This window comes from Sparus aurata, chromosome 2 (assembly GCF_900880675.1).
Source record: "Sparus aurata chromosome 2, fSpaAur1.1, whole genome shotgun sequence".
Classification (NCBI taxonomy): domain Eukaryota; kingdom Metazoa; phylum Chordata; class Actinopteri; order Spariformes; family Sparidae; genus Sparus; species Sparus aurata.
Window position 1 is genome coordinate 2409508 of NC_044188.1, and position 12573 is coordinate 2422080.

Genomic DNA, 12573 nt, shown 5'->3' on the forward strand with positions numbered 1-12573 from the left:
ACACTATGACGTCATGTGTTTACTTTTAGTAGTTTCACTGGAAGGTAATCTGAAAAGTAACTAGTAACTTATTATATCGATGAAGTGGAGTAAAAAGTACTTACATATTTTCCTTCCATGTCATATAATGTAACTAAGTACATTTATTCAAGTCCTATAACTTCAAAGGACTTCTCACCTCCATTACATTTGATTATTTTAGTTACTTACTAGTTACTTTACAGATTACATCCTGCTTTAGAGCCACAGCAGGACATTTTTAATTTATCTACAATCAGATTAAACCATCATTGATCCATAATGAATATTAATTACTTTTGATAATAAAGTACATTAAATATCAGACACTTTTACTCTTGTTCATACAAGTGACTTTCACTTTCACCAGTCATATTTCAACACCATGTCTTTAGTTTTGTACACGTTTATATTTTCAGACTCTATACGATGAATATTAAATGATATTCAGTGAGTTACAGTAACTTAAAGACACTTAGTTACTCCAACATAAAGAGTAAATTAAAGAACCTCGGACAGAAATAAAGAGAAGCAGAACAGAACGAGCTTTATTCTTTATTCTTCTTTCATTTGGAAGAAAAAATAAAAACGAGGAACCGACCCCCCGCCCCCACCCCCCCGAAATCAAACACATTCTGGTTCTGGTGTGATGAAGATGAAGGTGATGGTAGTTTTATTGCCATAAACAGTGAAGGAAACAAAAAGAAGGAAGAAGTTAAAAGAGCCGTTTTTATTCTATAGTACAGTAAAGCAAATAAAACTGTTCGTTCTCAAAGCGACGCACACCGAAGCTTCAAATCCTGTTCTGCCTGATCCTCTACAGAACCCGATCCTGATCCTGATCCTGATCCTGATCCACACAGAGACCTGAAAACATTCACCTGGACCGGCTTCACGGTGCCACAAATTAAGCAAAGATTTACAGTTTAAACCACAAACACAAATGAGAGATTCACTGTACGAAGAAGAGTTTGGACTTTTGCAGATTCATTCAAAACTTGTTTTGTTCTTTTTAATCAATTTTACAAAAAGGTGGCGGTCGGCTTCTACGTGAACTGAAATGACAAGACAGCACAAAAAGAAAAAAAAAAAACCTTTTCAATTTCTTCTTTTCTGTTGGGGACACGACGTGTTAGCGCCACCGTCTGGTCAGGAGTATGTGGCTGCTGAGATAAATGAATCAGGCCTGAATTTAAAGACAGATGGAAGAAGGGAAGAGGTCGAGATCAGAAGGAGATGAAGAAAAAAAGGAAGGGAGAAAATAAAAATTAAGCATGACAGGGAAGAAATACATTCTGTCGCCCTGTCTCTTCTTAATCCTCGCTTTTTAAATCTCCCCTTCGTCTCTTCTTTCATTTCCCCTCCTTCCATTATGTTCTTCCCCTCTTTCATTCCTTCCCTCCATCAACGTTTGTTCTGTCGGTTTCTCACTTTGTCTGTCGTCGATGAAAACTGTGGCTGGATGGACAGAGTGAGAGAGAGAGAGAGGAGGAGAGAGAGGAGAGGAGGGATGGAAAAATGGACTGAAGAACAAAAAAGAGAATATCGAAAGAAGGAAACAGGAAGGACCAGATGCTTCTGTCTTCTTCTCTTATTTCACTTCCCATATTTTGGTGATGCTCCGGGAGCCGTCGGGCTTTAAAAGCTCTTCTCTGGTTAATGAACGGTGTGTGTTGGCGCCACCATCTGTCCAGACGAATATTACATATTTAAATCATGTAATGGGATAAAAACAAAGAGGTTTTATAGTCGAGTCGATAAAAAACAATAAATAAAGTGAAAGGAAAGAGAAGACATGAATGAAATGACAGAGAGAGAACAGAGAGGCTCTTGTTTTCTGAATCCTTTCATCCAGTTCAGGTGAAGTTTTCAGTGGATCAACATCTTTCCTGTTTAAACGACCTGCGTTCAGCGTGGACGTCTCACTCTTACATCTGACTGGACGCGACAGGTTTGTCTCTGAAGACATGTCGTCGTCTCGGATTACTCCTCAGAGGAGCTGCGTTTAGGACACGGTCCTCACAGCTGACCCCGTGCTGCGTTCAGGGTGTGTGGGACAAAAACCAACAAGCATCAGAGTCCATGAGAAACTTCAGCTTCATCGTTTGTTTTGGTGAATTTCAGAAACTTTATGAATTCACTTCCTGCAGTCAGTTTTCTGAGAGGAAACTGTCTTTCCCTGGATGCATCATTAACGTGGCGGTTTAAGGGGGTGCCAAATAACAATAATCCCGCAGACAGTGAACGCAACACCTGTTCTTCCCGGCTTCTCAGCCCTCCACTCTACAGAGGCGTCACCTGAACAGGTCGTCCTACCAGCAGTGCATCATGGGAACAGAGGACCATCACTCTAATCTATCAGCTTCAGGCGTCTGCTTTCTTTTCATCTTAAAATTCCATCAGGTTCCGGTGTGGGCGGAGCCGGTCGAGGGCCAGAAGGCTGTCCCGACACAGATTAAACCCCGCCCACCTGCGACGACCAGCAGCTCAAAACAAACACAGAGAAGGACAAAAAATGCATCACGTCTCCGTCAATCAAAGCTGAAAAATCTTAATTGATGAGTCACCACGGCAACGAGCGACAGCAAACAGAGTGAAAAAAGTTGTGTCTTTGACTCAACCAATCAGGATGAGGGGGCGTGGCTGCAGCCGAACAACTACAAAATACAAAAAATGACTTTACAGGTGTCACCTCTGGACTTCGGTCTGTCGAAGAGTTAATGGCGGGTGACCTTAGACACGCCAGTCGAGGACGGGTGGGGGGGCGGGGCTACGGGGGCGAAGCAGGTATGACATCACAGCAAGCGGAAGTGGACGTGAGGGGGCGGGGCAGAGGATCCCAGCGTTTGGACATGCATTCACAAGCTGCTCGTTGTGTTTGTGTTTACAGGTTTATTTTTCGTCAGTGTGTCAGAGTGTGTTTCATCTTTATTCCGACTAAGAATAAATATTCTGCTCAAACTGAACTCAAACAGGAAAGAGAACAAGAAGACGAAGCAGAAGAAGAAGAAGAGGAAGAAGAAGAGGAGGGCGGCGTCCGCTCACTGTCTGTCTGTCAGGAAGGAATGCTAACTGTGGCGTTTAAACTCATCCCATTGGCGTTTCTGTATTTTTCCCTGTTAAAGTTCTCTATCTGTTCACTCGCGTCACCCCTCCCTCCCTCCCTCCCACCCACCCTCCCCCCGGCCCTGACGGCCTTCAGTCTCTTAATGTTTATCCTTGGGGATCACCTCCTCTCGCGGCTTGGCTCCGCCGAAGATGGCAGAGTTCGGGTTGGCGACCTGGTTGAGCGGCTCAGAGACGGTCCGAGGCTTCAGCTGCAGCCGGGGCCGCGCTGCACGCTCCTCTGTAGACACACACACACACACACACACACACACACACACACACACACACACACACACACACACACACACACAGGAGAGAGGTTGGTACTGAAGCAGATCAAATCTACTAAACCAAACGCTGACGAACAGACAGGAAGTGGTCTCACCTTCAGATGGTTCCCGGAAGTCTGTGGCCCCTCCGCGGGGGGGTCCGTCTCTGAAGCGACCTGCTCCTGCAGCTCCGCCTCCACCCCTTCTATCACCGGGACGACTGCCGCCGCCACCGCCGCCTCGACTCCGCCCTCCCATATAGTCGTCATCTCTAAAGCCTGCAGAGAAAGACAGGAGGACAGACAGACAGGTGAGTGAGCAGACAGACGCTCTCCGGTGTCCTGCAGCGCCTGGTACCTGTAACATGACCGATGAGCATGAGATGGAAGTGAAAGGCATGATGGGGGAACAAAAACAAGGACAGTCTATGGGGGTCAAAGGTCAACAGTGCCTGATCACTTCAGTTTAACTCAGTTCATAAGTTTAGTTCGGCGTAGCTTAGCTTAGCATAACAGGTTTGTGCTATTAAAATCTTTTCTGGTCGCCGTGCGTCACGAGAACTTCTTGCCTACCGACCAGAACTAAACTACAGTAGCGCCACCGTGTGGACACTCAGAGCTTTGCATCGTGGTTTTTAACTTGTGAAACCTTTTTCTGTTTAGATTCAGTGTTTTGTTGTAAATAATCCCTGAACGGCAGCGTTGTGTTCTGTTAGTTCAGGGACATCTGACTGGCTGCAACCCAGCAGTGTTCTGATTTGTCGGCTGGGATCTGCTCCTGTCCAACCTGAACTGCCGAACTCTGTGCTCCCACCTCCTCCTTGGTGGTCGTAGTCGTCGCGGAACTCGCGTCCTCCTCCGCCTCCTCGGGGAGCTCCTCGAGAACCTCCTCGTCCTGCAGAGCACAGGGGGAGTTTAACATGGACAGGAGGAGACAAGGGGAGGAGACAAGGGAAGGAGAGAGGAGAGGAAACAAAGAGGGGGTGTGGGAAGCACCTCCTTCTGGAAGGAGCAGGAAGCACAGCACTGAAGAGGCGGAGCTTGTTAGTCGTCCGTTAGCCAATAAGAGAGGAGATGTTAGAGAGAAGCTGCTGACTGAGAGGTGAATTCTTCTGATCAGTTTATTTTATTGTCTGTCTGTCTGTCTGTCTGTCAGGGGAGAGGGAGGGCTGTGGATGTGATGATGAGATGATGAAGCGTGAAAGATAAAAGAGTGAAGAGACCTCCTCCAAGTCAAAGCTCTGGTTTGAAATCAAGTTCAATATAGGAATTTAAAGGAAAAGTTCAGCCAAACAGTGAAACCATCGTCTCCTCCCTGCACGCTGATGAACGGCAGTTTCTTATCCAAAAAACAACCTAAACATCATCAGATGTCTCCACACAGCTCGTCAGCTGTGATCAGTCTGCAGAAGATCACAAACTGATCTGAGACGTTATTTACACCCTTGACGAGCTCCTGCAGCCACGTCAGCCTCTGCAGAGCACGCTAACGCTTTTAGCTTAGCAGCTACAAAGTGATGTTTTCAGTTTAGAAAAGGTGCAAATAACATCTTTTCAAATCTCTTTATGTGCAGAACCTGCCTGAGAAACATCACGTTTCCTTCAGCATCACAGTGATCCAGTGACAGTCGTCTGTTCATCCACAGATTCACTGCTAACAGGAAGTGCTAACAGCTAATTCTGCTAAGTTTTAATGGAGATTTTAAATCAAGTCTCAGCTGCTTCAGTTGTTCAGCAGAATGCTGCAACTCTGTTTAACTGTGAAGCTCCAGAACTGTTCTGTGGACTTTGAAACTTTCATTGGCATGGAGGGAGGAGACGACGAGTCCGAGGACGGGTTTCCTTTAAGGGTGAACTGTTCCTTTAAAACACCTGTAACAGTTAAAACCAGACTGAAGTGAAGATCAGATCAGTCTCTGCAGTGAGAACAGTGATTTACCACCAAAATTGCGTCTGTCAGCATAATCAACAATCTATGTCCAAAAAAAAAACGTTTCAGCAGCTCAACATTTATACAGACTGAGCAGGTTTAGTTTCAGACTTGGAGGAGAAAGAAGATCAGCTGTTAGGGTCAAACACACACTAACACACACACAGTTAGAGATCTACTTCCTGTTCGTACCTCTAGCGTCATCTTTCCCGTACCCGAAGCCTCCTCTTCCTCCGCCTCCTCGTTCCTGCTTCCGTCCCTCTGCGATGTCGACCTTCAGGTACCTTGTATCTAACAACTGCAGGGGTCAGAGGTCACGTTAGACTCGGACCACTCAGACATCTGACTGGTTGCTTTTCATTCATCAATGAGGGTTTAAATGATTTCCTGTGAAACTGAAGAATAAAGTCTGAAGAGGTCGATCGACAGGTTCCTACGGAAGCCCTGAGGGGCAAGTGAGAGTGTTTTTTCTGTTGATCTGATCTAAATTGTTTTCTCTCCTGACTTTGAGAGTCGTGATCTGGTGGAATAATGTTGTTGCAGTCAGCTTCATTAATTATCATATAATATTCATCTTCTGTGTGGAACATGGAGAGAAGAGAATTGTTCTACTCATTTGTGAAAAATACGTTTTCTCACTTCACATAAAAATGATTTTAGGATGTAATTCTCATTCTTCATGTTTTCACAGAAAAGATTAGAGGAACTAATAAAGATAATCCTTTTATCTGCACCAGATCTGAAGTCATAAACACACAGGAGAGAAAATAATGTAGATCAGATCGTTTCAGCTTGTCGTCATCAGTCGCTGCAGTTTTCACCTCCTCAGACTTTTTTCTCCTGACGAAAGAATAAAAACACGAGTCAGATACTCACAGCACCGTCGTACGTCAACGCTTCTTTGAGAGATTCCAAATCGTCAAACTCAACATAACAAAAACCTGAAAGAGACGCAAACACAAGAGAAACAGTCAGAACCGGGTTTACTTCACAGTTCTGACGTATATTACAGAAAGAGCTGCTCAATATGAAAAACAAAGTCCAGCTTGTGGTTATTGTGACGGACATCAGTGTGATGTGATGACACATCAGCTTTGTAGTCATCAGCTTAAAAAGGAGCACGAAAGAAGAAATTTAAAGTCAGAACTTTTTCCACAAGTGAATAAACAAGCTGTTCTCAGAGGAAACACAGTTTGAAGTGTCCGCCACATTTAAACACAGACAGACAGTGTGAACTGTGTCACTCAGTTTGATTATTCAGTCATGACAACAAAGAGATCATTTAGTTTGTTTATGAGCCAGTGAAGATCTTTCTATCCTCATTAACATTTCTTCACTAAACTACAGACTGCTCCTTTAATCTACAATTTAACAATGAGTCTCATGATAACACTGATGTTTTAAGACTTTGATAGACTCATTATTTAACACGGATCAGTGTCATCTGACCAATCAGAACCATGTCTGCAGCAAACACTCGTCTCGTTGAATGGAACAGAACGCGGCGGCACAGTCGATCTGAATATCATCAGAATTATTATTATTATTCAGAACTGAAGTCTCAGACGCTGCAGGGATCAGACACACACAGCCCCTCTCAGATAGAAAGACAAGGTGGCACATTGCAGCCAGGTAAAGGCTGCAAATGTGCCACCTTGTCTTTCTAAAACGGAGGTGTAATATTCCTCCTTTTCCAAAAAGCTGCCACTGATGTAGGTGTAAACATGTGACGTGACGTGAAGCACAAAGTTGGGTGTGAACAGTGAAGCAGGTCAAATGTGTCTTCAAAATAAGAGCTTTCCATTTCACCCCATTGGAGTTTAGAACTGGGTTCTTAGCGGGGGCTTTTAATTTGAAAGTAGCGACCGTTAGTAGCTTGCTGCTACAACAACAAGCTAACACAACCAAACAGCTACAGAGAGCGAGGAGACGCTGCATCTCCTCGGTCTCTAGCGGCTGTTGGTTGTTCATCTTAATGTCCGCGGATGAAGTGATGGACTGACTGCTGTGATCAGCTGTTTCCTGGTTTTAAAACTCCCCGGCTGTGGGTCGCACAACAGTGCAGGTCATCCACACCTCCGCCCACCTCACGCAGAGGCCGGCACATCGACGGCTCAGATTTACAGCAATGGAGGTGGAAATAAGTGTTCCCTCCGAGGACTGTCCGCCTTCTGTCTAAATCCTCGGACCTAGCAGCCAAAAGGACGGCCATATTGGCGGCTTGCTCCAGTATAAAAACGGCTAGTGAAATCCTCTGACCTTTGAACTTGTCCGACTCTTTGTCTCTGACCAATCGGATGTTGCGGATGTTGAGCTCTTTGAAGATGATGTCGATGTCTCCCTGCACCGTGTTGTACGGCAGGTTTCCCACGAAGGCCGTGAACGGAGGCTCTGTCGGCAGCTCCTTCTGCTTCCTGGGGCCTCCGGAGCCACCGCCGCCTCCACGGGACCTGACGGAGGGACAGACAGAGAGCATTATGGGATATGGAGTACAAACCAGAGTCGACGAGATGCTTCCTGACTTAAATAATTATTTTGTTCGTTCAGAGTTAATAAATCACACGTACAGTCAGATTTTCTTTCTAAAAACTCATAAAAACATTATCAGATCAATAAGACCACGAGCTGAACTCCAATTCTATTTTTATAGCTTTACATTTCTGACCTTTGGAGCTAACTCCACTGGATTGGGTTGAACTTTGTCCAGAATATCCCTGAGGATCATTTACGACATGTGTTCATTTAAATAGTTGCTGAATGTTTACAGTCGTCCAACCGAAGCCTTTCGTCTGTTGGAGGAACCATGACTGGGTTTCGTCACCAATGACATGGATTATTTTGCAGTGTGTTAGCAAAAGGCCCCACACACCGCCCAGACTCAAACCAACAGCCAGCTGCCTTTATCCGACCACAGTGTTGCCTCTTCTCTGACCCGTTCAGCAGAAAAGTTGAACCCACCGCTTCGACGTGCTGCCAGCTCCACAGTGGCGTGTACGTTCTGCATTTGTGCGAGATGTAATAAGCGGGTGGCGCTATATGAAAACAGGAAATGACGGAACAGAATGCATCGAAAAACAAAGCACACACAGTATTCTGCCCCTTCCACACACCGCGCTGATTCGCTAGCACACAACCAATCAGAATGGTCATACAGCTAGCACACAACCAATCAGAGCATCCAAACACTTCAGACGTCCAACGGTTGGGCCGGTGTGTTCCTGCCTTTCACAATAATGTGCTACAGTAACAGGCAGCTGGAGCGCATACTCACAGAACAGGAGTTACAACCAGTAACTTCAGTAACACAAACAGATCTTCATCTTGCTCCAACAGCTCCAGAACAAAAGCATAATATGTATTTAATCATCACAGACGAGAAACTGAACCGAGCACTGACGACAACAGAGCGCGTCTCCTCACACTGTTACTGTCACATCAGGATCAATAAAGATCGCTGGTTCAATGTCCTGACAATGTGTTTACATATTCAAACTCTTAATATGACAAGAGCTTGACTTCATCCTGCCGTCCTCCTGCAGGTTTGGATTAGACGAGTTCAAATAACACGGACCAACAAACACCAGCTGTCAGTGATTCAACACTAAAAGATGGAATTTCAGACCAGAGTGAAACATCTTCACAAGCAAATCAATAAAAGATCTCTGAAAAAAGGAAATAAACCAACATGTCTGACGCTTTCGGTGTTTCCTCTGATCCCAGTCAGCTGATCGTCTTCACCACAGGAGGAAGAGCCTGGAAGTGATGCTGCAGGCTAACACTAAGCTAGCTGCAGGCTAATGCTAAGCTAGCTGGATAACTCTGGTTTACAAAGCTAACTGCTAACAGAGCTAAATGCTAACAGAGCTAACTGCCAACAGAGCTAAATGCTAACAGAGCTAAACTCAGCAGTGACTGAGCAATTAATTCAGCTGAGTACAATTTGGAGGTAAAAGTACTTTGAATGCTAATACTTTTATACTTTTAACTAACAATTATAGACGATAAAATAGAAAAAAAACAACATTTCGAGGTTGGGATTGTTTTCTTTCACTTTGAAATGTTGAAATTGTATTTTGGGGGACGACGGAGAAAAAATAAGAACAAAAACATCAGCAGAATAACTGATGATTAAAATAATAATCATTAATTGTCTCGTCATCAAGATAGAAAACTTGTGTTTTTTCATGTAAATAAGACTTATTTATCTTGAGATAATAAAATATTAAACTCACAATCTCAAGATACAATAAAATCACTGTGAACACAGACGTGAAAAAGAAAAATGTTGAACTCGTCCTTTAGATTCAGATGATTATTGTTCTGTGATCACATATTTAATGTCCATCAGTTATTGATCTTTACAGAAACCAGAAAACATTCATATTTAACAAGCAGCTCACAATATCTGATTAGTTTAAGAGTTTAAACTATTTTTTTAATCTACAAAAGTTTGAATGTTTTTGATATTTTAAATTTATGTTAAAAGAGTTCAATGAAATTCCTCTAACACAAACTAACTTAACTCAAACTAAAACAACTCCAGTTCAGATCCGTTCCACTGATGTTGGATTGAAAGCTAACAGGTTCACAGCTGCTACATAACGATTGTTCCCATCATCCATAAAACTGCTGATCATTTTCTTTATTGATCGATTAGTTGTTTGGTCTATAAAATGATAAAAGGTTGAAAAATGAGTGTTTTCATCCTCAAATGTCTGAAAGATCTTCAGTTTACAGAAACCAGAACACATTCACATTTAACAAGCTGCTAGTCGATTAATATTAAAGTTGACGATCGATGTGATTTATTAATCATTGCAGCTCTGATTGAGACACAACATGATGTGAGATGGGTCACTGCAGTTCTACATGTTGTTGCTTTAGTCTGAGTGACACATTCTTCCTGCCACAGCAGAACAAAGCGGTCCGGTTGGACCTGTTACTACCTGCGACAGGTAAATGTCTTCCGATCAATCACGGCAGAGAACAAAGACTCGAGTGTGATCACACGTCAGATCTCACAGGAGGAGTTTCTGCCCTCTGCTGGACTGGAAGACGATCAGATCAGATCAGATCCTCATCAAGTTAATCAATACTTCTGTTTTTAATCAGAACATTATAATCTGGTAATCTGCTCTAGTTTCTGTTAAACGCGTCGTCTACAAACTGTCATAAAGGAGTCGGCGTGTCACGATTCTCCACATCAACGATTTGATGTGTCTTTTGTTTTGTTGTTCAAATTAATCTTTAGAGCTCAGTATTGATTTGTAAAGATCAACAGATCCTCTGCTGTGAAAGAGTGAATCAGTTTGTCACAGTTCATTTAATCTCTGATGTTTCTGTTCTTTCTGTCGACAGACTCACTAAAGTTTCATTTAACGTAAATAACAGAAGGTAAATAATTTAAAACCATCTCAGTTAAATCAGAATAACATCAGATTATTTATTTATTTCACATTCCGGTTTGTTGTTGCTGTGAATGAACGATCAGCCTGATGTTTCTGTTTCTGTAAGACTGAAACAATTATTCAGTTAAATTGATTAATCAACGGTCAGATAATCAATTCCTTCTGCAGCTTCTCAGTAGAGACGTGTTGCTGTTCGTCTGTGGACGTCGTCTCTGACTCTGCTGTTGTGATGAGTGTATTCATATAAAAGATAATCAGCAGTTTGGTTTCATTACAAACACCTGCAGCGTTTCTAAATGTTTAATCCTGAATAAATCACAGTTAGTTTGTTTTATTGTAACTTTGGTTTTAGATTATCCTGAATTTCAATGATGGAAACAAATTATAAACATATTTAACTTATATTTGGCATAAAAGTAACAAGACGGGATGAGTTCACTGCTTCAGCCGCAGAGTGACGAGTTACAGCAGCCGATCACAGAAGTATTGACCCGCACAGCTTCATCAATCAGTCGATCAGCAGAACATCATCAATCAGCAACAAATCATCATCAATAAGTCACATTGGACACCAACAAACTGAGGCTCTGTAATGTTTAATGCACCAGACCAATCATGGGTTAATCAATAGAGGCTGATTAATTGATCGGGAGGATGTTGGAAGTTAATCAGCTTCAGATCCTGAAACAGAACTTCTGTGTTTCACATCGTGTCAGTCTGAAACATCACATCACGTCTCTGCTGCCGCGCTTCATCGATCACTCATCAGTAAATAAACACAGACAAACAACAGCCACCTGATCACTGCGTCCACTGAATGGATCACAACAAATCAATAACCAAAGGTCCGGATCGATATCCAGCCTCATGTTTGGTAACTACGTGGATGAATCTGCAGCTGCGGACACATGATGCAGCCATGCGGGCAGCCTGCAGCTGCAGCTCCGCCACCACCTCCACCTGCTGCGGCCTCCCGCCCGGTTCCGTCCAAACGTCTCACCACGACCGCTCCATTGTTACAAACACTGTCAGCAGCATGAACGGGTTTCACTGCGGAGCTCTGCGGCCACATGGGTCCGTTTCTCTCGCTAGCCTCCTGCTAACAGTTAGCTTGTTTGCTCGGACACCGCGGCGTTTCCCAGCCGCTCTCCGCGGCCTCCCTTCACGCCTGCCCGTGTGGCCCATCAGGCGCCGGGCGGGTCGAGCCCTGAGGCCCGGCCGCCCAGCACCGAGGCTCGTGGCGGACAGCAGCGGGAAACGCAGCGACGGTCCCGCGGGGGTTCGTGATCGAGCCACGCCGCAGAGCCGCACTGCGGAGCGGAGACTCACCCTCTGCCGCCGCCGAAGCTGCCGTAGGCCCGGTCCCGCTCGTCGTAGCTGTCGTGGTCCGCCATTACTGCTGCTGTGTGTTGGAGGAGGAGGTCCTACACGTCACACACAGTGTGGGTATAGCTGTCCGGGCAGAGCGCCTGACCGGGAAAACTCTTCTATTGTTCACTAACTTTCACAATTTCTGTAACAACAAAAGGCCACAGAGACAAAAATGAAGCGTGTGTGAATAGTCCAAGATGAAAACATTATAAAATAAAAGAAACTACCAGGCTGTTGATATTAACACATCTCAAACACACTAAAGTCTAGATATATAATAGATATATTTTGTGAATGCTTTTATTCAAAGCCACAGAGAATAAATAAGGGCACTAAATGTCCATACAACCCATAATTTGTTAATTTAAGAGTCAATATTTTGTAATTAAATTATTGTATTTCTTTCAGAAATCTGAAATTACCGGTCTGAGTTAAAGATTTGCATTTAAATCTACAGTATTCAAATATTT

At 43.8% G+C, this 12573-nt stretch overlaps 1 protein-coding gene across 3 annotated transcripts; it reads right to left on the bottom strand.

Annotated features, from left to right (window-relative positions):
* Positions 1-657: 657 nt before the first annotated feature.
* Positions 658-12212, bottom strand: eif4h (eukaryotic translation initiation factor 4h). 3 transcript variants are annotated; one of them, XM_030398733.1, is made up of 8 exons: positions 12062-12212; positions 7584-7774; positions 6201-6265; positions 5517-5622; positions 4209-4289; positions 3512-3673; positions 3249-3364; positions 658-1204 (listed from the first exon to the last, which is right to left on the bottom strand). In XM_030398733.1, exons 1-8 carry the CDS (start codon positions 12124-12126, stop codon positions 1199-1201), a joined length of 792 nt encoding a protein of 263 aa, XP_030254593.1. In that variant the 5' UTR covers positions 12127-12212; the 3' UTR covers positions 658-1198. The 3 variants fall into 3 exon arrangements, with proteins under 3 accessions (XP_030254593.1, XP_030254583.1, XP_030254601.1); XM_030398723.1 differs by having other exon boundaries at positions 4182-4289; XM_030398741.1 differs by lacking the exon at positions 4209-4289.
* Positions 12213-12573: the final 361 nt, after the last annotated feature.